Genomic DNA, 26,351 nt, shown 5'->3' with positions numbered 1-26,351 from the left:
CAGTAAGCAATGACTTACTCTGCTTATAGAGTTACTATTTAAGATGCTGATTAGCAGGGGTTGGGGGTGGGGATGAACCCCTCTACTTTCCTATTCACTTTCAGTGAGTTATTCCTCCTCATTTATTTTCTCTATAGGCAGCTGCAATATTTAATTCAGCCTTCGGAAGTTTTTTGGTAAGTAAATATTACTTTGTCTACTATAATTTTTGCTGCGATATTGCTTGTATGAAATATTTAGTAAAAGCTTGGACTTCTTAATTCCTTGGTGGAAAGTTCTTGAATCTTTTCATGTGCTGTTTTTCTTATCATGTAGAGAAAATCAGTTAATGAAGTGAATTTTCTCTTGTAACATTTTGGAAGTTCACATTTAATATCTCATGTAATGCATTCAAGGAATCAATTAAAACACTGTGTGTCTCCTTATAGGGGTTATGTCAATATATCGATCATTTAATGAGGTCTTTTAGATTATTATTATTAGGTATCAAGGGATGGAGGATTTCGAAAAGAAACATGACCCAGCTGGTCAGAAAGGAAATGCTAATTTCCTCGTTGACATGTCATTTATTTTGTACATTTCACTGTCAAAGAAGCTACTGTCTTAGGTCCTTCTGAGAAATTTATTTGAAAAAAATTTGAAATGAGGATCAAACTATTGAGTATTTTGTAAGAAAATTGTAATATTTTTGAGAACTATAAATTATGTGTAAAAAATTCAAGAGGTGCTTCAACTTTCATAAGTGATCGATATAAGAATCTTATTTTAGCATTTTACTCATTATTTTAAAAACAGATAACAAAAACTTCATTTGTGTTGTAAAAAATAGAAAACATTAATTTTTTTCTGCTAGTACTTTTATTTATATTCTAAAACTTTACTAAATTTGAAAAAATAAATCAGGATATTTTTAGCTGCATAACGATTTACACATGAATGGTAAAATCACTGGGGTCTCTTATTGTTATCTGTATTTACATACAGATAAAGGTATTAAACATTCTATTACATATGATTAATTCTGTGTAGTACTACACAGCTATATGTCATATAGCCTTACAGAAAATGTCATATAGCCTTACAGAGCTTTTAGTATACAGCTTATTTAAAATACATATTTAGGAAACATTCTATTTTTAAAGATGTGTGGCATTTTACTGTATTATTGTTGGGTTTTAGAAGACAGATGATAAAGGTTATTTAACAAAGATAATCTCTTATTCCACTTTTTTGTTAGGTCTCTGTTCCATGTGTCCAGTTATTCTATATGATATCACAGTTGTTTGGAAGAATAGAATAATATGTGTAAAATATGATGCTCGTGAAGGCTAGTTTTTTGTATGGCTTGGAATTGTGCACATCCCCTATCAATGCATGGCTTCCAACACTGGGTCCTTTGCTCTCTAAAATGTCTACATTAATAAAGAAAAGAAAGCTAAGACAATTTGCCTTTGGGTATTTGAAGCAAAATACTGTTGATTTGTTGGAAAACATGCTTACTCAGCTTGATGGAGTCTGTAGTGATACTGATTCTGCTAGGCCTGAATGGTGATAAGATCCAATGGTAAAACTTGTTCTAAGGGTTCCTTAGGGTTTTTATTATGCTCTTTCATTTCTAAGAAGCCATGTATGCTCACTCTTTAGTGTTCTACTCTTCTTTATTAGTCTACTTTTTTCTTACTATAATTGAATGAATCAATTGGAAATATTTGTTGATCTGCTACATGGAGGTGGTATGCTAGTAACTCTACCGGATGCATAAAAATATGAGATGGGTTCATTGGGCTGTGGAGAGGACACATAGAAAAAGAAATACAATGTGAAAATTAGCAGGCTGTGTAAGAGATAATACTGGTACAGTAGGTGAATCTATAGACCTGGTTGAGTGGTTCTATGAGCTTGACTTTGAAGTAATGGTAAGGTTTTGCTAGTCTAGAAAAGAGGATGAAATGGTCTTAGTGATTGATGACAGAGGGCAGAAGTGCTGTTTGTTTTTTGTTTGTTTGTTTGTTTGTTTTTCCAGCCCTACTCCTCCTTTATTTTTCTTCCTATTTTTCAGTTTCAAAGTTGAAAATTGCCAGAGAGTATCAGGATTAAACTGATTGAGCATATTTTCCTCCAGTGTTATGAGAGATACAATTTTATTTCTTGTGGGTATCAATTAGGCTCAATGTATTGAACAGGAGAAAAGTAATAGTAATGTGACCAATACGGAATTTTATTTATTTTGTATCTCTGGAGAGAAGCTGTCCAAGCACAATAGGGTGACTTTAGAGTGCTATCAAGGGTTGAGACTGCCGTTCTCTCCCACTGGCTATAGCATGTGGCTTACTTTCTTAAGATTGCCTCATAATCCAAAGTAGCTGCAGGAGCTCCAGCACAAAGAACTGGATAGCAAAGCAAAATGGAAAGAAGGGACAACAGAGCTCCCTAGAAGCTAAGTCCACTTTCTTTTAATAGTATTCCTGGAATTCTAGCACCATTCTTAAAACTAGTAACAGCCTGAAAGATTTAGTCATAGAGTCACAACTTGCTAGATGGGAAATGGAACCTTTTATCAAGAGCTGAAAATTGAATTTCTGTTAGTAATGAAAAGGAGGAAAAGGGATATTGAAAGAGTGTTGTATAGTAATCATCACAGATAGGAAGAAAGAGATTAATCTTAGTTGAATGATGCAAGAAATTTTTTCAGAAGTGGTACTTCAGTTGCTTGGGGGAGGTTTGTTTTAGAGAAGAAAATTCCAAATCATTATTTCTATGGTTTTTTTTTTTTGTATTTAGAGGATGATTTTTTTTTACAACTATTTGTGCTTTTTTCTTTATGAATGACAAATATTCACTCAATTGCAATTTATGATTACGAGTACTAGTGTGATGTCCAGAGAGTCAGGCTGCCTGAGTTTGAATCCTCACTTTGCTAAAGAGATGTTTAAAAATATAAATGCTCCTATATAAAATGGAGCAATGATTATGCCTATAGAGTTGTGGTGAGAATTAAATGGGATAGTCTAAATAAAAGCTTTGTACAATGTGGTAGAAATAGCTTTGAGCTAAAACTTAGACATGGATTTTGGTGTAGGCTCGCCTGTGAATTGTGGGTATGCATGTGTTTGTGTACACATGCGCATGTGTGCTGATGGACATTTGTAAAATGGAAGCTGCACAATATGCTAAATCATAATTCTCTGATTATGATTGACCATTTCTTGTGTAAAAGCAATCTGAAAGGGATATCTGTTTCAGGTTACCTTAAGACTTTAAATAAATGACTTTTATTAGCATGTTTTTTGATGAAAAAACTCTAAGAGCATTATGTTGATTTTCAGACATCTGGATATGGCACAAAAATTACTCTCTATATGTATACCTTGTTTAATAATATCCCAGATTTAATTAAAACACAGTGTTTTTAAGAACTTGTTGTTCCATAAGATTTTTTTTTTAATGTAGCTGAGTTGGTGATAGTTACTGATAGTTGAATTCAATTTACATATATTTCAAATTAAGAGAATATTTTAAGTCATGCCAAAGAGGATTGGTTTAAGTTAAGGAATTAGTGTCATTATCTCCTCTTATTTAAATTTTTCAGTTTATAACTGTAGAACATAAGTGATTTGAGATTCACATCTTGATGTTTTAATAAAATTTGATAAGCACTTTGAATAAAAGAAAGCTATCAAAATTTATATTTCTGTGTGTATGCATATATACTCTATATGTTGCTTCTTTGTCAGAAGAAAACTTTTTACAAAATGAATAATGGCAACTTTTTAAAAAATTCCAATTTCGGAATATGTGTCTATGTTGAAAATATTTTTTCAATATTGGATTTAGATAGCATGATTTGTTAAAATTTTAGCATGCTCGATCTGGAAGAAGTCAGTGTTTTCTGTGTCCCCAATAATTAATTAGAGGTTAACGTTTAAAAGGAAAAGACAAAACTGTTAAGATTTTTCAGCCTATTTTATTATTAAGTAATTCATGATCTTAAAGGGAAAGCTAGTCACTAGCAAAGTAGAACATACAAAATGGAATTTCTCATAAATGTGCTATACATTAGAGTAATCAATGGCAATATACAAAGAGATCAGTGTAATGATAGGGTGTTGAAAAAGAGTGTCAAGAATCGTCATGTAGGAATAGACGCCAGTGTGTGTCCCATGTGGCACTAAGGAAAGTAAAATAAGGACTAGAGCATCGTTAGTTATGGGCAGTAGCAATAACGGTCGTAAAAGGGACATTAACAATCTCAGGTGATTGTAAGCAATCAGTCTCTTAAGGATGATTGATGAATTACATCACAAGATCTTATTACAAAAGGTACAAATAACTAGGAAGTGCAAAAGGATAAAATTCACAGGTAAAATCCTTAGATTTGACATCATATTATTATAAATTGAAATAGGAAAGAGTCATTCCCTGAAATGATGTACAAAACTCCCCCAAGCCATGTTAGCATTGAGCCTCATCAGGGCACAGTCTCTTACAATTAGATACATTAGATATATGTCTACCTGCATTCTTTTTCAGAAATGTATTCTGTTGCCTTTCCTTGATTCCTGGAATTCTGTGCTCTGTTATATCTTTCAATTGTGGGGTTATATGTATTTATTTGTTTTCTTCTTTGTTGTTGTTTGTATTTTTAATGGCTGTTATATTAGAGCAAACATATGATATCTGACCTTTTTGGATTGGCTCATCTCTCTTAGCATAATGGTCTCCAGTTTGGCCCATTTGGCCACAAACAGTTGTATTTCTTTCTTTTTTTTAATAGCTGTGTAGTATTCCATAGAGTAGATGAACCACAGTTTCTTTATCCAGTCTCCTGTTAATGGGCATTTCAGTTGCTTCCATGTTTTTGCACTTATTGATTGTGTTGCATTGAGCATAGGGATGCACATTCTTAACGTTTTGTATTTTTTCTCATAGAGATCTTCCACATCTTTAGTTAGATTTATTCTCAGATATTTTGTTTTCTTCTCTGTTATTTTGAAGGGTACCATGCTAGTTAGTTCTTTTTTAGCCTTGGAATTGTTTGCATGCACTAGGGCTATTGATTTGTGTTCATTTATTTTGTACCCTGCCACTTTACCAAACTCTCATATAAGTTCTAGCAGTTTCTTCATTGAGACAAACAAGTAGTTTTAATGTAACATTTAGTTCCATCTTATAGAATTCTATTTCAAGGTCCTTGTATCCCTAAGTGCTTGACAGAACCAGGATCTTATATGACCCATTATGAGTTTAGAATTTTGAAATTTACCTGTTTTTATTTATTTGAATGGTAGAGAAACAATGAAACCAAAACAGACATTGTCCTTCTGCTGATTCACCTGCCTGGCTCCGCTCTCTCCCCCTCAAATGCCTGTAACAGCCAAGGCTGGGACAGGCCGAGGCCAGGAGCCTGAGTGGTCTGCCACATAGGTGTCAGAGAACCAACTGCTTCAGCCGTCATTTCAGCCTCCTGGGCTGTGCATTAGCAATGAGCTGGTATTAGAAGCAGTGCTGGGACTATAAGCCAGGTATTTAGATATGGGATGTGGGCACCCCCTGGTATCTTACTGCTATGTCTAATACCTGCATTGTATTATTTGACTTATGTTTAGGTAAGGTAACTGAGAGCTGGTCCCACATCGACTGAAAGGAAACCATCATTATGTCACGTGTTTCATTCAGTTTCCTTATGGGACAAATGAACATCTTAAGTGAGGACATAAACTTTCTTTTGGTTCAGTCAGCAGCTTGCAGCAAAACAGGAAGACAGAGAAAAAGCAAACCAATATATAGTCAGAGCCAAGGCACTTGTGTAAATACTGAAAAAAAATACAAATCTGAGAACTGAATCAGTAGCAGCTGAAGGTTTGCGAAAAAAGAAAGATGGGAACTGCCTTCAATGCAGTGTTTTCTATCCATTGAGGCATGATTATGACCATTTCAAGAAGATGAGAATTAAATAAGATTCACTTAGAAATTTTTTTGTTTGTTTTAAATTTTAATTTTGATTATATTTACATAGTTGATTAGGGGTAGAAGGGTTGATGATGATTAGAGGAAAGCAGGTGAGATCATTGTTTCCAAATTTTCTTTTTGTTTTTGCTGTTCTGGAGGAAGAGGGGAGATCAAGGGAAAAGCCGCACCCGCCTCCCAACAGCCTCCGTTCCTGGGGATAGGGAACAGTCACCTGATGTCATCCCAGGGTCCTGATGTGAAACATGCTCTAAGGCTTCTGTGCAAGTTGTTCCAATAGTTCTGAAATGCTATCAGTCTCGCCACTCCAAGGTTGAGGAAATCCTTCAAGGATCATTGATTGACACAGTCCAACTTAGAGTTTCTGTTTGCTCAGATATTTGCTGTTAATGCTTGCCTGGGGTAGTTGACCAATTAATTCTGCCCTCCTTCCTCTGTTATGGTACTAGACATTCTCTGCAGGCCGCAGTGGACTTACATATCCTTTATGTGCATCTGGTATGGTGTCCACTGCTCCATCTAAGTCACTGAAGAGGCCCAGTTCTGTCACATGTGTTCTATGATCAGATCATAGCTCCTACGATTCTCCCTCTGGTTGGAGCTCTGCGTCCAGCAGTACATTTGCAGGGATCTCCAAAATACTTCCTCTGGAGTGATTCCAGACCTTACTCTTGTGTGTGCTTTCCAGTACAGGGTCTGGCTCAGTCTGTTACCCACTTCACCCTATGCCCACAGTGGTAGTTGTAATTATTGGTTCTGTCTCCAGCCTCATCTCTTATGTAAACCAGTGGATGCTGTGGCTAAGCCCAATCCTGCCCACCACACACTTTGCCCTTACAACTGTGGGTGGTACTTTACAGTGGTCCATGTTAACTAGTTCAGCTCAGGTCTCCCACTTGGGCAGGTGCATCAGTCTGACCCAGAAAGGTGCTCTGTCTGCTTATTGCCATTACAGTGACCTTTTCAGTGGAAATTCCACAGAAGTAATTCCTTACCTGAAACATACTCCCTCATAGTCCTTCCTCTCCCTCGTCCCCATATCCCCTTCCATGAGCAATCCATACGCCCTGTGCCTGGGAGCACATGCGTTCCCCAACCTGGTCTTCTCAAGCCCAGTCTTCTGGTTGAATGACATGCTCTGCCTGCCTACTGGAGACCCAAGATCATAGACGAGTTTCCAGACCCAGTCCTCTGGCACACATGCAAATCTGGGATCTTACCTCTCCACTTGCATGCAGGAGACCCCAGGCATGGCCCATGGGCACACACCATGCTAGTCTGGCACCTTTCCCCCATCCCCATCAGCCCTTGGGACTGAAGCATGTGTGCCATCTGAGGCCCACTCCAATAACCCCCAGCGCGAGTCCCCAGAGCCCAGAGCTCATGGAAGACAGCGAATCCTCTGGCTCCTGCTCCATAAAACCACTTTTAAAATTTAAATGTATTTTAAACTTCAAACTGAGTTTATCTATAAAAACTGTCTAAGAACAAATAGTTACAGAAATTAAACCTAATGGAAAAAAGCTACTGTTGGTTTGTGGTTAAAATCTGCTGCCTACATAAGGCTCTGAGTTTCTACAGAATTTGTCCTTTGATAAAAGGCAACACTAGCAATGGTATTAATCCAGGTGTGAGAAGAGAAGTACTTATTCTCACTACATGTCCTTAAAGCCATCTTGCTTTGACTTGTTAGAATCTGGCAAAGGTTATTCTCTGAGATTACCAACCACTTCATCTAAGAGGTGAGTTGAAAACTTTTCTGATAGGTTAATGAGGTGATGGATATGTTAATTAGCTGGATTGACTCTTTTTACAATGTATATGTGAAGAGCAAATAGTTCACTGTACTCCATAAATACACATAACTATTTGCCATTTAGAAAGGAAATACATTTTTAAAAGTTAAAAGTATAAATGTATACACACGGGCGTGCGCACACGCACACAATGTTTAGGAAGTCAAATGAGGTAATCTCCAGGATCTGGGACTCACTCAGGTAGTCTGAACATTTTCATGTTGAGGAGAACATTTTCTACATAGCACCTGTCCAGAAAAGCAGTTTGTACATGTTAAAAATACATTAAGATGCATACTGTGAGGAAGCCCTGTGTTTGCTGCATTAAGAACTGTGTCTAAAACGAACTGTTTATGATACATTCATTGTAAATTGTTACAATGTCTTTGTTACTTAATACAAATGTATAGAATTTTTTACTCCATTTTAGCAGCATAATCCTCTATGCTGTCTGACAGGACTTGTGTGGTAAGTAAATGCATTAGTCACACTGACCATTTTTCTTGCAAATTTGTGACATAGATTTAATTATAGGAATGACCAGCAACTTACAAATCTAATTTTGGTGGAGGCTGAGGCAAATTTTTTTTTTTATTTTAATAATGATGGATTTTTTAACGCAATGATTTCATTACTATTTAAAGAAATCTACTGGTGTAGAAGTAGCCAATTGACTGAAGTTATTTTATTACCCTTTAACAAATGCCATGTGCTTTCATTTTTATTTTTATTAATTTTTAAAATATCATCATTGCTAAACGGGAAGTACATTTGCTCTTGTACCCATTTTGGTGAAAATAAATACATAGAAGCGATTTTGGATCAGAATGCTTATAGCAGGCTCACAAAGAAAAATGATGCTGGCAGTTAATTAAAACCAAGATTAAATTTCGAAGATTTAAATCCAGTCCACTATAGAACTCCTTAGGTTAGGGTCTTCACTGCAAGTTGCCCACTGATGTGAATTGATAGTAAGGCACCCAAGAGTTCTTATTTGTCTGCTTGTTTCTCTGAACTAAAATTTTACCATGATTAATCTATTTACTGAACTAAATATCAGCCAGTTAAGCTTCTTGCCTTCATCTGCTTTGCTTTACGGAGTCCTCAGGTCTCAATTAGAGATGGGTGTCTGGGTGACTGGGGAAATTGTGCTAAATATTTGCAGAACACTCATAAAGATTATGATTATTTATTCATTTGAAAGGCTGAGTGACAGAGAAAGTGAGGTAGAGATGGAGAACTAGCTTTCACATGCTGATTAACTATTCAGATGGGCTCTATGGCCAGGGTTGTACCAGGCTGAAACCGGGAGCCAGTGACTCCCTCATGTCTGTCACATGCTGATAGGGACACAAGACCTTGGATCACGCTCCATTGTTTCCCTGCCACCTTAGCAGGGGACTGAATTGGAAGCAGGGCAACCAAAGCCTGAACCAGCAATCCACTATGGAGTGCCTTTGTTGCAAATAGTAGCTTTACCTACTACACTGCAGGACCAGCCCCTTCCTAGAGCTTCTTGTAATTTCTTTTTTGTTATTATTGTACTTCATGGATTCAAAACCTACTGCCATTCAAAAAGTAAATCAGCGTATGTAGACAGAGGCAAGAGGGAAACTGAAGATTCCTAAACCTCAAACCCCTCTAGGGACTTCGGCTCTCAAGCATGCATCTGTCACTTTCTAAAACAACATTCTGTGTTATTGAAAATGGCAGATTGTCGTTTGAAATAAAATCAATTTGATTTTTGTCTTTTATCTTTGCTGTTTGATGCCACATTAATTTTTTTGAGTGAAACGTTTGTGGACTTCCTACTGTGTGCTGGGCTAGCTCCTGGAATAGATAGAGTGATTGACTGAGGATACATAGATTGATGATAGATAGATTGATGATAGATCTAAATTTATATAAGGATAGATATAAAAGAGTTGCATATGTATATAAAATTCTTGTCCTCAAGGAGTTTAAAGTTTTAGGATTCCAACGATGTCTTTCACAATGTAACTCCACAGCCATCTTGATTCTCAATTGCACCCAGATGATGTGGTGCTGCAGCTTGAGTTAAGAGACCTCAAGTAAAGTAGCAGATTATCATCTCAATTAAAAACCAAAAAACAAAATAAACAAACCAACCAAAGACCCTACTATATTTGTTGCATCCATTTGCCAGTTGATGGCGTTTGGGTTTTTTCCTCCATTTGACAATGGTGAATAAAGTTGCTATGCATAACTGTGTGTAGACTTATATCTGTATTAGTCCATTTCCTTGTTGAATCATGTGGAAAACATGAAGAAACCACCATCTTGTTTTCCAAAGTAATTGCACCATTTAGCATCCCTCAGAAAGTATGTATAAAGGATCCAGTTGTTCTATATGCTTACCAGCCCTTGACAATAGCTCTGTTGCCCTCTCTCTCTCATACATTTATATCTATACACACACACACACACACACATATATATATATATACTTATCTACATACATTTTATTTGTAGCCATTGTATTGGTGTATGGTATGTTATCACAGTGTGGTGGTTCATCATGATTGACACTCTTTATGTGCTTGTTTGGCATCTGGATTTCTTACTGGGTGGAATTTGTTTGAACCTTTTTGTCTGCTTTTAAAAATGGGTTCTTTGCTTGTAATTGGATATTAGTTTTTAAAAATGATTTGAACATCATTTGTCAGATTTGTGTTGTCAAGCATTTTCTGCCAGTCTATGGCTGCTGTTTTTTTTTTTTTGTTGTTGTTGTTGTTTTGCCATTCAAAGGAATTTATTTTCCCACTAAATAGGCTAATTTGAGCTGCTATTCCATCCAAGATTTCTGTAAGATTTTTTTTTCATCAAAATTAAGATTTCTATGGAAAGAAAACAAAACAACAAAAATACTCTCTCAAGGGGTGTGAGTGGGGGGGAAAAAATCAAACCTCTACAGAACAGTTACAATTCACTCACATCTGGAAAGGATCACCAGCACCAGCTATGGACACCCTTCGCACTGACCAGTACAGGGCAGGCCTGCCCTGTGTGGGCTCTGCCTTATGCAACACACAGATTGAGGGATCTGACACAGGGAGCTTTCCCCAAGAGGTATGGACAGGCCCAGAGCATGTCACTCAACTGTCTGGCTGGCTGCGTGTGGAGAACATGCCTAATGACAGGTGCACTTGTTCGCTATCCTGTCTTTATACCCTTTGTAGGCAATTGAGCTGCGGGCTCGATGGTCAGGACGCTCAGGGGGCTGTATTTGGCGGGACACATGACGGTCTTGGCACCAAGGAGTCTAGCTTCTCATAGATGATGTTCTGCATCATTGTGTGGACCAGGGAGCCGTAGTGATGCAACTTCTAATAGTGACTTTTGAAAAGCAGAAGTTTTCAGTTTGTATGAAATTAATTTGTTTTCTTTTATGAGCCATGCTATTGTATCATGGCTAACACATCCTTGCTTTACCAAAAGTAGTATCTATTTTTCTCATGTTTTTTTCTATAAGCTTTAATTTTTTGTTTTGCAATTATTTTATATTCCATTTTGAGTTAATGTTTGTAATTGTAAATTGAGTTGGTGGTCTTTACTTTTCATATGGTCATAGAAGTGTGAAGTTTTTATGTCTGTTCAATTTATCCATGTTTTCCTTTATGGACATTTCCATTGACTTTGTACATATAAAGCTCTTTCCTGAAACAATGTCAAATAAAAATTCTTGTGTCTTTTATTTTAGTTCTATAGTCATATACATATACATGGGAAAATCAAACTTATCAACTGGTTTTAAAAAGAGTACAAATAGTAGTTTGAAAGCAGTTCACCAGTGGATCATTGGTTTAACAAGTCAGTGTCTGTGGTTTCTCCTGCTGGTGTTTTTCCCCATAAATCTAGTCTTGTAGCATTATTTTCGCATCTGCATAGTAATGTATATGCTTGTCCCAGAAAATAATTGGATCGGTATTCATGACTGTTACAAATTGTTTCTCTATCTTAGGATATCACACATGACATTAATACAATTACTTAACATAAAATTGTTTGTTCAAAATGTAAAATGGGAATGCATTTTGAAGAGACTGAAAATTGTAGGAACCTCATTTTGATCTCTACCAATTTAATTTGAAATATTCACAGCAAAATGTTCTGTTTGGAGGATTATGGACTAAGGTGAATTGCTCTCTTAGTAACACTTGCAGATAATAGAGGACTTAAGAAATAACATTTGTCATTTTTAAAAGGAAGGAGCCATGAAATTTTAACTTTTGGTAATTATACAGACTGGTTAGGGGGAAAAGGTCTAGTGATTTGAATCTGATGTCTCGGAAATTAGAGAAAGCATCACTGCTCTTCAGAATTGCTTGAATATTAATATTTTATCCAGTGATTAATATCAGTGTCAATAGTTATACTCTGAGCTTAGAGTTTATACATTTTCTTTCTTTATTGCCAACACCACACAATTCTTTAGTTTTCCTGAGTAATGTCTTTAAGGCATTATCTATAATAAGTAGAGTAATTAGATTAGAAAGTCTTACACAGTTACTATATAAAAATGTTTGGTTTACTTGGTCAAGATTGGTGTTTTCTATTATTATTATTATTCAGGTAATTTTCTTGTAAGTAGTTATTTTCTAAAGTGCTCCCAGGTTATCACTATAAAAGCTTAAACTGATATTGATATGGATCCATTTAGAAAGAAAATGCTTGTTAACATTACTGTGCATTTGCTTTCTCAGAAGCAAGGTAATGCAGCCTACCTTCCACTAATGTTGTAAGATAAATTATCATCTTATATTACTTTCACATGCCACTTTCATGCCCTTTTGTTTTCACCGATTCTTAATTGCCCACCACATAAAATAGCCACGGTGGTGGCCCCATCCTTTCTCTCTGTTCAGCACTTCTCGTCCCAAGAATAAATGTTGATTCTCTCTTCCACCTCCTCTTCAGTAACATTTGATCATTTTTCTGTTCCCATCCCTACCTGTACTCCCTACATCCTCCCTATGGTCTTAGCCATCCTGAAAAGGTTGCAGGAATAATGTCTACAACTTTTCTTCTTCGGATTTTTAGCTTTTGGAATAAATGTGCATTGAGGTAAGTAGGATAGTATATTTAGTTTAAAATTCTGACCTTATTTTCCTGTCCTCGTTAGGCTGCTTTCTTTCTTCTTCTTCTTCTTTTTTTTTTTTTTAACAGAAAATTTATCTTCAGACATATAATATGATTTATTACTTATTATGTTCATTGTCTATCTCCCCTTGTTCAAATGAAAGCATGCTTTGTTTGTTTCACTCTTTTATCAACAGTACCTATAATACTTGGTGCAAAGTAAGCACTCAGAAAATATTTGTGAAATGAATAAATATGACTCATGCTATAAATGCTACTATAGTTTCATATACCTAATATTATAAAATATATTGTATTTGGTATACACTTACAATATTTGCTAATTGCTACAGTTGTATTGTGAATTGGCTAGATCATTGTCCCAGCATCACTTTAATTCATCATCATTTATCTACAAATATTTCTTTTCTGTGTTAAAGTGATTTAAAATTGTGTGCTTTTGAATATCAATAAAACATATGCTGCAGCTATAAGAAATTTGCATTGCTTTATATTCAGTGTTGATTTAGGAAAAAAAAGTGGAAACACATTTCCATACCTAAATTTAATTTGGATGGTTTGACAGGTTTTCCTCTTACAATAACTCATGTGAGGTAGATTGGGGAAGATTATCCCTGTGTAGTACATCACCAACACATAGACTTTTTCATTAAAATTTTTGAGTGCAAATATCTGAGAATTTCCCATGGAAATTACAATAAGCATGATTATTATGTTCCTTTAGATAACTAGAGATTTATAGATTTATAAATAAGTGATATAATAAGTTATGGTCATTCGGCAGCATTTTACACAATATTTACACTATTAGTATTAAAGAAAGTACCTTTTCATTAAAGTTTTTTTTTCTTTAAAAAAGATTTCTTTCTTTATTTGAAAGAGTTACACAAAGAGAGACAGAGAAACATCTGTCAGCTAATTCATTCTCAAGATGACTCGAAGGACTAGGGCTCAGCCAGGCTGAAGCTAGGGTCTTGAAGCTCTGTGCTTCCCTCGTGCGTGGCAGGAGCCGGAGCAGTTGAGCTATCTTCCAGTGCTTGCCCTAGTACATTAGCAGGAGGCTGAATAAAAATGGAGTATCTGGGACTCAGACCTGAACACCCTTATGGGATGTAGGCATCACAGATGATAGCTAAACCTACTGCATTACAATGCCATCACCTGAAGTTGATTCTTTAATAATTTTTTTAAAAAGGTAACATAATTAAATTGACAGATAAAAGCTTAATCTTCAGACAGTGCTCAGAAAGGGACTGTATAGTATACCTAAGAAGATTTAAAAATAGTAGGTCTAAAACATTGTTTAAAACCAATTTAATAGTGTATGAAAACGAAGTCAAACTCATATCTGAGAAGTATTAGAAGTACTTAAGAAACAGAAGAGAAAGGGGGCAGCTCAGCAATAATGAGGAACCAGATAACTGGAATTTGCAGTATGGTGTGACAGCATGTGAAAGCTCACACCGTTCATCCGGAGAGCCATCACATTACAGTCCCCTGCACTTGAGTTGCATACATTCAAAGTTTACTGACTTTGGTCTTATTAACCTGTCAGAGGCTAATATTTGTTGCAAAAAGAGATATAGAAAATGATGTTGATGTCAGTGGGGCTAGGGGAGCTTTGGAAGACAAGATGTATCTCCAAATAATGGAGAAAGAAAAGATAGACTTTTAATTTTTAGGGTTTTTTTTATATTTCAAAAATATTTATTTTTACTTGGACAGCAGTTGCAGAGAAGAGAGACAGAGAAAGAAGTCTTCTGGTCACCTTTTTACTCCCCAAACGGTCCCAATACCCAGAGCTGACTGATTGGAAATCATAAACCTCTTCTGGGTGTCCTACAAAGGTGCAGGGGCCCAAGCATGCAATCCATCTTCCACTGCTTTCCCAGGCTTATACAGGGAGCAGGATCAGAAGTGGAGCATCTAGGTCATGAATTGGCATCCACATGGGATGCCAGTGCCACACTCAGAGGCCTAGCCTACTATGTCATGGTGCCAGCCCAAGAGATAGACTTTTAAGGTACTGAAAAAAAGGATGTATGTCATTAATCAGACATGATTTCTTTTTTTTTAAGATTTATTTTTATTATTTTTTTATTGGAAAGGCAGATATACAGAGAGGAGAGACAGAGAGGAAGATCTTCCGTCCGATGATTCACTCCCCAAGTGAGCCGCAACGGCTGATGCTATGCCGATCCGAAGCCAGGAGCCTCTTCCGGGTCTCCCACGCGGGTGCAGGGTCCCAAAGCTTTGGGCCGTCCTCGACTGCTTTCCCAGGCCACAGGCAGGGAGCTGGAAGGGAAGCGGGGCTGCCGGGATAGAACCGGCGCCCATATGGGATCCCGGGCGTTCAAGGTGAGGACCTTAACCACTTGCGCCACTGCGCTGGCCCCCAGACATGATTTCTTAAATGAGAAGACTGGCTCCATTTCCTTATATAAACCCTTCAGGTATTCAAAATCCAGATTAGTAACTACTGACATGTACTTAGTAAGTAAAATCAACAATAGGAAAGGTTATTTCTTGTTTGCTAAAAATGTAGACTTACTTGCCTTTTCTCTTTTTTCCTTTACTTCTTGTAAACAGAGGAAGAAAACAATGGGTAGGGACGATGAAAAACATTGTATAAATGTAGAGGCTCCCATCTTTTTAATTCATTGGTATTTTTCCTTAGAGACGGTTGAGTCACACATCTGCATCATTAAATGTCTATAGAATTTTGAACCTATATCTCAATGTAGTTTCAAGCCAAACAGTTGTTGAGGTCAAAAGATTAAATTTTCAGTTCTTAAAAAATGCATAAAAACTCCCTCCAGTACAGAAAAGTGATTATAAATAATAAACAAAAACCAGGTGTCAAGCATGTGATCATGGAAAGAATCCAGATTAGGAAGAACACTGCTTTTGCCATGGATTGTTACCAAGCTTTGCGGTGTGGTTTTCTGACATGCACTGAATAGTGGCATCATGAGCTCCTGAAAGAGTCATCTCAACATCCCTTAGTCCTGATATACACCTTTTTCTCACATTTGACCTTTTTTCTGATTCTCTTGAGATAGATATATCTTAAATGCATGGAAATCTTAGATAGCATTGTGTATGTATTCATTTGCCCAGATATTGATAAATTCCCCCTTTTTATATGGGAACCTTAAATAATGGAAACTTAGATAATATATCTAATTGTTATATATTTTTAAAAAGACAAACCGAAGTGGAATTTTTTTTTTTCCTTTTAGTAAGAGGACTTGAATGCTGTGTAGTCCTTAAAGAACTTTTTCTCACTGTGCTAGAAATAACTCTTTATAATGGCTGAGTAGTATTCCAAAGAGTAGATGTACCACATTTTTTTTTTCCTTACATTTTATCTTTTTAATAATGATTACATGGTTGATCAGGGTAGGAAGGATCGAGGTTAGGGAAAATTGGGTTAACTCATTGCTTCCAAATTTGCTATTTCTTCTTTTTGTTTAAGGGGGAAGGGGAGAGACAAAGAGAGAAACCACTCATGACTTTCCACACATCCCAGTACCCAGAGGTGAGGAACTGCCACCTCATGTCAATCCAGAGTCTTAGTGTATACATATTCCTAGGGTTCTGTCCAGGCAGTTTGGATAGTTTTGAAATGCCGATTTCACCGATCCAAGGATGATGTCACCCTCCCAATGTATGTTGGTTCCATTCCCCTAGATTTTTGCTATCATCATTTGTTTGGTGTAGTTGTCCAGTTAGTTCTGTTCTTCTGCTACAGCACCAAATGTGCTGCCATATTCTCTTTTTACAATAAGACCTGTGTCCACTGCTCCACCTTTTTCATTAAGTAGGGCATGTTCTTGTAGGCGAGTCCAAGTAGCTGGGCCAGGTGTCCCAAGCATCACCAGATCCACCACCCCTAGGGCTCAGGAATCCAGTACCCACCTAGTAGGTGGGCCCTAGGGCCTGGGACAGGAGACCCAAGCCCTGCCTAATTCCCACCCCTGGGGCTCATAAACTCAGCACCCACCTTACAGGTAGGCCCCAGGACCCAGGCCAGATCCCCCACCTCCAGGTTTCACAAACCCAACACCCACCTAGAAGGCAGGCCCCAAGATCTGGGCCAAGTGACCCACACCCCACCAACTCCTTCATCCCTGGGACTCAGGAACTCATCCCCTACCACAACAGTGGGCCCTATGACCTGAGTCAAGCTACCTGAGCCCTGTCAGATCACCTGTCCCTGGGACTCATGTACCCAGCTCTGCTGGGCCCAGGCTGACAGCTAGCCTCACCTCAGCATCTGCAGTCTTGTTACGCAGCCTGGCCTAGTCTATTCTGCCCCCTGTTTCAGCTCCTGTTGGTAGGTGCTACAGCCTATCCCAGCCCAGCCTGATTGCTGTCCTAGTCCTAATGTGAACTGGCTGGTGTTGTGGCCTGATCTGGCTCCTCCTGCCCCGTGCCCTGGATCTCAAATCATCAGTGAGTGTTATGTGCTGGCCCAGACTAGTATGTCCCCAGATCTGACCCATATGGATGTCAGCAGGTACTGTAACCTGGCATTGTCTGGGTTGCTCCTTGCCTTGCTTCTTGCGCTCACCTGCAGGAAACTCCAATGAAGGGGTTTCCTAAGCTCCTCCATCAAGTCTCCTCCCAGTGGCAGTTCTCTCACACACCAGTGGGTCATTGGCCCAGGTTGACTTTATGCACCTCCCGTCCTGGTAAGAACAATGGCCTTGCTCAATCAACCATGACCATTCTGGTTTTTGTTGTTGGTTGTTGCAGCCCATCACTTATAGCTTCCATGTAGTTTAGCAGGAGCCAAGACCTAGCCTGGCCTGTTTTACACCCAACCTGACTCTCACAAGTACCAGTGGGGGCTGGAGTCAAGCCCAATCTGTTGCCCCATCATCCCAGTGCACACCCACATAAGTGCAGTCTGTAGCCATGTACAGCCATGCTTGCTACCCTCAATCCTACTCTGATTCTCACCAGTGGGTACCCCAACCAAGTTGGGATGCCCCCTTAGCTCCCCAGGAAGGCCTGACCCCATCTGCGGTTCTTGGGTAAACCAGCAGAGATTGCAGTTCCACAGGGGTGAGCCTGTGTTGCCCTCACAGATTCTGCTATCAGACCCACTTCTCTCACTCTTGTTCTCCACTCCAAACCAGTTTTGTGTCAGTCACCTACTTACATACACATGTCATGGTCTTCTCCATGGAAGTCCCCCAGATGTAATTCTTATCCTGAGCATAAAACCATAGGTCATTGCCCACTGCCATTTGTGTGATCCCATCATCCCCATGTATTCAAGACTCTCTAATCATGAGGGTGCGCCACTGGGTGGCCTGAGGGGCTTTGCCCAGCACCTTTGGTGCCTGGGCTGCCCAGCTACAGCTGCTTGTTTACTAAAATAACTGTTCATCTGAGGATATTAGAAAAAATAAGGTGCATATCCAACTCATTTTTAATGGTTAAACTCCAATTTATTATTTTGACTTTTTATGTTGGTAGAATGCATTCTTTTCCCAACACTGTATTATTTTTGTAAATTAAAAATACTCTTTCATGGGGCCACTGCATTGCCATAACAAACTAATCCACCCTGTGGCACCAGCATCCCATGTGAGTGCCAGTTCATGTACCAACTGCTCCATCTGCTGTTAAGCTCTCTGCTTATGGCCAGGGAAAGCAGTGGAGGATGACCTAAGTCCTTAGGACAATGCACTAGTCATGTAGTGAATGAGGTAGCATATAAAAGACCTCTTTAGGTCTCTCCTTTATTGGTAAAAATCTGCCTTTTAAATAAAAATATATAAATTAAAAAAAAAATACTCTTCCAGAAGTGCTGACAGTATCAGGGAAATATACAACCTCATTTGCATATGAACAACCTTTGGAAAATAATATGTTGTTGGTAGAAAACCTTGAAATTCAGTTCAGTGTCAATCTAGGTATGGTTTTATTTTTAAATCTTATGCCTTCTCTTTAGCCAGTAACATTTTTTTCATCCGATTAAGCTTCCTGCTTTGGTTGAAAAATTATTTTCAGTAATATTGTTGCTACATGGTAGTTTGATTAGGTCAGGAATTTTTTTTTTTAGTTAGATTTTGCTGATGAATAAAAATTTCAAAAGAAATTTGCAGAGGTCTCTTATCTTTTCTGGACTTTATCTTGTTTGACACTAGGCTATTATTATAATTTAATGGAAGAATGAACATTTAAGCATATAAGCATATATTTCAGAGTAACCTGAACAAATTTAGCTTTATAGCAGCCATATTACCTCCTGGTTTTTCTGTTTATTTCTTTACAGCTATTAACAAGTCTCAGATCTAAGCTTCTCCCTGTCAAAATTCCAACCTTTCTTGGCTTTCTTTTTCTTCATTGGCATTTTTACCACCTTTGGTATGTTGAGTTGATATTCTGATTTGGATTATTAGATTCTTAAACAAAATCTCTACTGAGGAAATTTTGTAACAATTGATGCTGGTCAGAGCATTTGACAAATGATGGAGACTTATCAAAAAGATACTCTACAATTTTCTCCATGCCAATGGTTGATTAATTGTAACTTGTTTGATACATACTCTGTCCAGTTTGTAGCCAGTATGGGTTGGGAAGATGTGGACATCTTTTCTAAAACTGAAAGAAGAAAACAGAAAAATACTGAGAAAGCAAATTGTTGATTAGATCTAGGCATGAATTTGAAGTAAAAGTGTATAGATTAGACTAATATAACTCACTTGTCTGGAAGTTAGAATTTTAGGAAAAAATTACTTAATTCTGATTGCCACGTTTTAAAATAAGATTTATTTATGTGTTTGAAAGTTCAGAGTTACAGAGGGACAGCAAAAGACACAGATGGAGAGACAAAGATTCTTTTATCAATTGATTCATTTCCCAAATGGCTGACCTAGGCAAAATCTAGGAACCCAGTGCTTCATTCTTGTTTCCAAAGTGATAGAAGGGCCAGACTGCATGGCCCATCCACTGCTGTTTTCCCAGCCATGTTAGGAGAGAGCTGGATTGGAAGTGGTATAGCTAAGATAGGAACCAATATTCATACAGGATAATGGAATCACAGGCAGCAGGTTAGCATTCATGCCATACATCACTGGTCACAGAAAACTTCATTTTTAAGGTGATGTTTAACAATGCAAATGTCATTTTCAGTTGTAGAGTTTTCTGGTTTGGTACTTGTCAAAAAAAGTTCTTGGGTTATGTTTATATATACATAGATATATACTTACTCATATATATTCTTGTATTCAGTTGTTCTTTCCATGAGAAAAGTCACTTTTTATTGAGTATTTAGAATGGGTTCAGTGATTAAGTATATACAAGAGTATATGTGGGCATACCACATTGGCCTATGAGCTAAAGTCTTTGCTTTTGAATGTGCCGGGATCCCATATGGGCGCCGGTTCTGATCCCAGCAGCTTCACTTCCCATCCAGCTCCCTGCGTGTGGCCTGAGAAAGCAGTCGAGGATGGCCCAAAGCCTTGGGACACTGCACCTGTGTGAAAGACCTGGAGGAGATTCATGGCTCCTGGCTTTGGATCAGTGCAGCACTGACCACTGAGGCTGCTTGGGGAGTGAATCATTGGATGGCAGATCTTCTCTGTCTCTCCTCTTCTCTGTATGTCTGACTTTGCAATAAAAATAAATAAATCTTAAAACACTGATTAAAGTCTGAGAAAAAATTGGGGAAGACCTCTCAGAAGGTAGGATATATTCATTACAAGTTCAATTCATCTTACTACAATGGATTCTCCATGCAAAAATGTACTTCGTTATGAAAACCTACAGAGCTCATGTCTTGTAGACAAAATGCGATATAGACCAACACAATCTAAAAGGGACTAGTGATATATAGAAGAAAACTTGGTTTAATATGACTGAATTTTTGTCATGAAAAATTTATGCATGTATTTATTAGATTTTTTGGCTATACATGGTTAAGCCATATTGATATATTTTTAGATAAATGTTATATATATAAACTGAATACTAATCTTTTCTTATTCTGAAAATAGTTTTTCTTCTAAATAAATAAAGACTTAATTTGCTCCTATCAATATTATTGATGCCATAGTGGAGTCCTAATAAATTTGGTCTACTGTAATTGGTTCTGAGTTACAGATACTACAAAAAGCGAGAATTTTAAGAAAAAGATTGATGTTTTCTAGAACGTATATAAAGTATTGTGCATTATTGGAGATAATTTACTGTACTGGGAAATCTTCCTCTTTGTACTTCTCTCTTTTTATGCATACCTATTTCTTTCCTGCCTATGCCTGTATCATTGCATTCAGACATGATTTGTTTTTAAGAGTTAGTATAACTGAAGAAAGGATATATGGATGTGTAAGTAAAACACTTGAAAGAAACACAGCAAATTGTAATTTAGTGTTCAAATGTGGGCTATCATCAATGAAAGGAAGGAGAATATGGGAGGTTCAGGCAATGGTTCTGAGTAGTTATTACGAGGAAGATCTTGAAAATCTTTAAAATCTTCAAAACAGCAGTGATGGAGAAGTCCAATCTGAGAGGGACTGAGTCACAGGAAGGGCGCCTTGATGTCCCACTGTTTATATTTGCAATGGCAAATACAGGGTCTGGAACATAGATTGATGACAACATAGAATAAATAAATGAATGTATTACCAATTGCAGGCAAGAAAATTAAAAGATATGAACTGGTGTAAGCCCATTCTTGGTAGAAATAAAATGAGGCAGCATTATAGGCAGTTTTCCATGGAAAACTCAACTTGAACCTGAGATGTTTTCAAGGACTGTATCATACCATCAGTGTCTACTAGGAGAAATGTCCTGGATGCAGTGTTTTTGTTGGTGTGTTTGTTGATGACTTGCTGAGTTGTTGAAAGACTGATGTGCATACAGACAAGCAATAATGAACACCCTGGTTACAACTTTTGTATTATCTTGCAAAAAAAGAACCACAAACATGAAAGAAAAAGGAAAATGTTTTAAATCATTTGTTCATTATTTGTACATTTATTATTAACCTGGTCCCAACTGTAGAAAAGGCTGTGATACAGGAGGAGGAATATCTCTATTGCATTTTGAAATAGTGACACGTGCCTCCTAACACTGATAAAGAGAGGTAAGACAGTCCCTGAAAACTTAAAGAGAGGGCTTGGTGTAGTAGCCTAGTGGCTGAAGTCCTCGCATATGTGGGGATCCCATATGGGTGCCTTTTCTAATCCCTGTGGCCCCGTTTCCCGCCCAGCTCCCAGCTTGTAGCCTGGGAAAGTAGTCCAAGACAGCCCAAGGCTTTGGAACCCTGTGCCTGTGTGGGAGACCCAGAAGAAATTCTAGACTCCTAGGTTCAGATTGGCTCGGCTCTGGCCACTGAGACCACTTGGGGAGTGAATCAGTGGAAAGAGGACCTTCCTCTCTGTCTCTCCTCCTCTCTGTAGATCTAACTTTCAAACAAAAAAACAAACAAAACCAAACCAAACCAACAACAACAACAACAAAAACAGCAGAGTGTCAGACTTCCTATCAATCACCTGTAAGAGGCCCCCTGCTAAGATTATTCTTCAGGCTTGTAGCTAGAGTGCCACTTGACCCTCTCCATTCCTATGGCCGGAACCCTCTCTAGCACTCATGTTCTCTTTAAAGAAACAACACATGTACAACAGCCACAGGATTGTTTTGGAAGCTTTAAATCATAGATTGAGTAGATACAATAATAATGTCATGGAATCCTCTATATGCACCTCTCAACTCCAAAAGATGTCACCTCTACCCAGTGTTGTTTCTTGTGCACTCCCATATACTTCCCCACTCTCAGATATTAATTTGAACCAAGCCATCACCTCTTTTCAGTGTGGGTTTCTAATAGGTAAGGACTCCATCTTTATTTTTTGAGCTTCACCATGCTTCATTTTCTTACTTAAATACTTAGGCTGGCAACGTTTTTCGTAAAGATGTGTGTGATATAAAATGGCAGAGAGTTCAGAAAATGCAAAGAATATAAAGAGGAAAGACTCAACCATTTTAATTGCTGCGGCGTTATGAGCAAAAGTTTGCTTTTGTAGTTGCTATCAGCTCCTCCTTCATGAATGAAGGACACATTAGGCTTAAGGCAATGGACTGGTCATTTGGATTGAGGATTATCTCACCTCCCTTTTTTTTTTTTTTTCCCTGTGATTTAATCTTTTCCATGGCCCAGCCTCCAACACACTTCTGTTACTCCCTTGTGTTCCTATACATTGGCCTGGGTATTTTGTAACCTTACTTTTTTTAATTACTAATTATGCTTGTGCAAGTTCATTATGTTAAAAACAGCTCACTTTTTTCTTAAAGAATAAATTTGGCCACTGGGATAGTACTTACAGTCAGGTGAGCAGGCAATAAACAAATATTTAAATGAAATGGAGGATCACTTTAGTTTTGCTTTTATGTCCACTTCAGCTAAAAGACATTTTTCAAAGTAGGAATATGAAATAATATAATGGATAGAATTTTATTAATGAAAGAAAACCATAACTACTACTGATTCCTGACATAAATAAGGATTAAAAATGTTCATAAATTTAAAAAGTTAATTAAAATTTTTTTCTTAGCTTTCAAGATATTCCTTCCTGTTTCACTTTTGAAACTAATCCACTCTGTTTAGCTTTTAGACCAGAGATCCTATTATTCTTTTTGATACATGGGTATCATCACATTAATGTTAATTTGGGTAATATATTTTCCTCAATAGTAAAAATCAGGCTCATTTTAGAGCCTGATTTAAGCTTCCAGCAGACATTCACATCAGCGTTGTAAACCCTAAACATCAGAAATTTGGCTTTATAACACACTGGTAATTATTAGTGATGGGATCTGAGCTGTTTACATTGGGCACTGTTTGAATGTTTTGTTATAATTTATAGGGTTGATTACTCTAGCCTCAAGTGGAAGCTTAGAAAGAAAAGCAGCAAATGGTAAATCTTTGTGACAGTCCCTGGAGCAACATTTCAGTTGGAGGGTCTGAGTTATGTGGATCTCAACCTCTTTTCCTCCCCCAGCCTTTTCTGTGGATCCTCCTCCTCCTCCATTCAGATAATATCTGTTGAGAAATCACAGGTCCCCAAGGAGGAGACAGAGGGTAGAGTCCTTTTATAAGCATACTTGCGGCAAACCTTTCACCTTGCTGTCAAGGTGACAAATGTTTGTCCTTAAGGGAACACTGGAGGTTAAATCACCAATGTTTCTCTCACTTATCTTCTTTCTCATGCTACCCAATGTCTTAGTTGAATTCGTAGCTAAAAGAGTCTCAGAAAATTAGGCATTTCAACCTTTCTGAGCAGTGTTCAGAAATATGTTTCGGATAAGCCAAGAGTAATCAGAATTTGTTAATGGTATCAGAACATTTTTATCTCAGTTGCTTATGCAAAAGCAAAATATTTGGGAAAGGTTTAAATGTTGAGAGATAGTATTGAGTATTTTGTAAATGAAAGCAATATATTTTCAGTAGGAGTATCTTTTTCAGCAGTGACATATTTTGGCATGACTAAACATTGAGGGTGTAGATATCTTCTCTCAGACACCAAAATTTCTGTTAACAATTACATGAGAGTTGCTCTGGACTTCATCTCCTTTTTTTGGCATGTTCCGTTTTGTTGAAGTAGTTAAAATTATGTTGAAGGACATAAAATGATCATGTCATTTTTCTTCTTGCAATCCTCTACTGGCTCTCTAAAGATAAGCACTAAAGTCATTTTGCAGGCATGATTTACAAGGCCCCTCATGGTCTGGTCCTTTTCCTGACCCTCCAGCTGCATCTCATGGCCCTCTCTTCACCCATCAGCCAACTGCCTGCCACAAGGGCATATGCAGCGTTTCACCAGTTCATTCATTTAACGAATACTTTCCCGACTTCCTACTATGGAGTGAAGCTACAAAATGTCCAAAGCAGATGAAAATTCATGGCTTACATTCTGGTGATATATTTATCAACTAAGTATGTAGTTTTGTAATTGGAAGACTATATATGCCTAGGATTGGTGTTGTGTCATGGTGTGTCATGCTACGACTTGAGATGCCTTCATCCTGTATCTGGGTACCAGTTCAAGTCACAGCTACTCCGTGATTCTGACCCTGTTTCCTGCGAATACAAATAGCAGACAGCAGAGGATGGCCCAAGTGTGTGGTGCCAGGATGGTGGTCCTGGTTTCTGGATTCAGCCTGGCCGAGTCCTGGTTGTTGTAGGCATTTGGGGAATGGGCTGGTTGATCAAAGTTCTTTTTCTTGCTCTCTCTGTCTTTCAGTCTCCTACCCTTCCCATCACTCTGTCTTTAAAATAAAACAAATCCTTTTTTTAAAAATGATATGTGAGTCTGCTATTGTCTACAATGTCTTGATACACTTAAGTAGCAGAATGATGGACTTATGACTCATTTTGAAGGACTTTAGTATTGTAAAAGTATAGGGGAAATCAGTGAAGGAAGTGCAGTTAGGGAGGGAAAGTCCCTGAGCCTATGAAACTGAATCATAAAATAAATGAATTTTATATCTATCATCTATCTATCTATCTATCTATCTATTTATCTATCTATCTATATCCATATATGTTTATATAGATATAGTTATGTCATGTGGAGAAAATGATCATGTGTCGATTGGCAGTTTTGTTATTTTGCAAGCAAGAATCATAGAATCTATTTGCAGGACTAAGATAACCGTGTTGCCACTAGGTGATGAATTGTTGTGGGACTGCCAGCATTGGAAGCAGCCTGGACTTGACCAAAACGTTGCTTCTATGAAGTGAGAAAAGGAAAAATCTAGAGGAGTTGCAGTTTTCAGAAAGGGAATAGATAATGATCTCAAAAGGGAATGTCTGAGTAGACTATTAAGAGGTGAAGGATTTACACAACCCCGGGGGGTGGGCTTATTTAATTTGATTAAAATATTATAAACTACATTGTATGCATTCAGATTTTCTGAAACTGCTTTTTGCTAATGCCTTTGGTTGATCTTCTCTGTACTGACAATCGTTTGCACATGAACTGTTAAACCAACCATGCTACGCAGTAGCATGGTAAAGTGAGGGTTTTGTCTTCATATTAAATTGTTCTACCCGTAGTGGTTTTTGAGTTGGGGTTTCTATGCTTTAACTTTTGACAGCTTCTTTATTCCAGAGTAATTATTCTCACCCATGCCCCACCAGTAGACACCCAGCTTAGGATCCTGCACACTCCTGGCTATAGGGGTGGCACACCAATGGAACTGCCCATTTTCCTTCTGTACACTTGAAACCCAGTTTATTAGAAGTGAATTCTAAAGAACAGTTCTGAATGAGAGTTTGATGAGTCTTTCTCCATGTTTGTAAAGTGTTCTTTGTGTCCATGAGTTTCACTAATCTGTGGCTTAGAGTATTTCAAGCTGGGCTGAATTAGGTATAATATCTCTGTATTCCTACTACAATTAGATTCATGGCAGGTTTTTTTCATAAAGACTCAAAGCATTGGACTT

The 26,351-nt window shown here is 37.7% G+C and overlaps 1 protein-coding gene across 4 annotated transcripts in view; it reads left to right on the top strand.

The window, feature by feature from the left end:
* Positions 1-26,351, top strand: part of SLC10A7 (solute carrier family 10 member 7) — a 271,806-nt gene that overhangs the window by 79,561 nt on the left and 165,894 nt on the right. For 3 of the 4 annotated variants that reach the window (XM_040966855.1, XM_040966856.1, XM_040966853.1), the window contains exon 5: positions 138-176. The exons of the other annotated variant lie outside the window; for it this stretch is intronic. In XM_040966855.1, the coding sequence (XP_040822789.1) occupies positions 138-176 (39 nt within the window). The remainder of the gene's footprint in view (positions 1-137; positions 177-26,351) is intronic. 4 annotated transcript variants of the gene reach the window in all.

This window comes from Ochotona curzoniae, unplaced genomic scaffold (genome assembly GCF_017591425.1).
Source record: "Ochotona curzoniae isolate NIBS_2020 unplaced genomic scaffold, NIBS_Ocur_1.0 scaffold_4506, whole genome shotgun sequence".
Lineage (NCBI taxonomy): Eukaryota > Metazoa > Chordata > Mammalia > Lagomorpha > Ochotonidae > Ochotona > Ochotona curzoniae.
The sequence above is the reverse complement of the archived record's forward strand: the minus strand, read 5'-3'. Positions and strand labels throughout refer to the sequence as shown.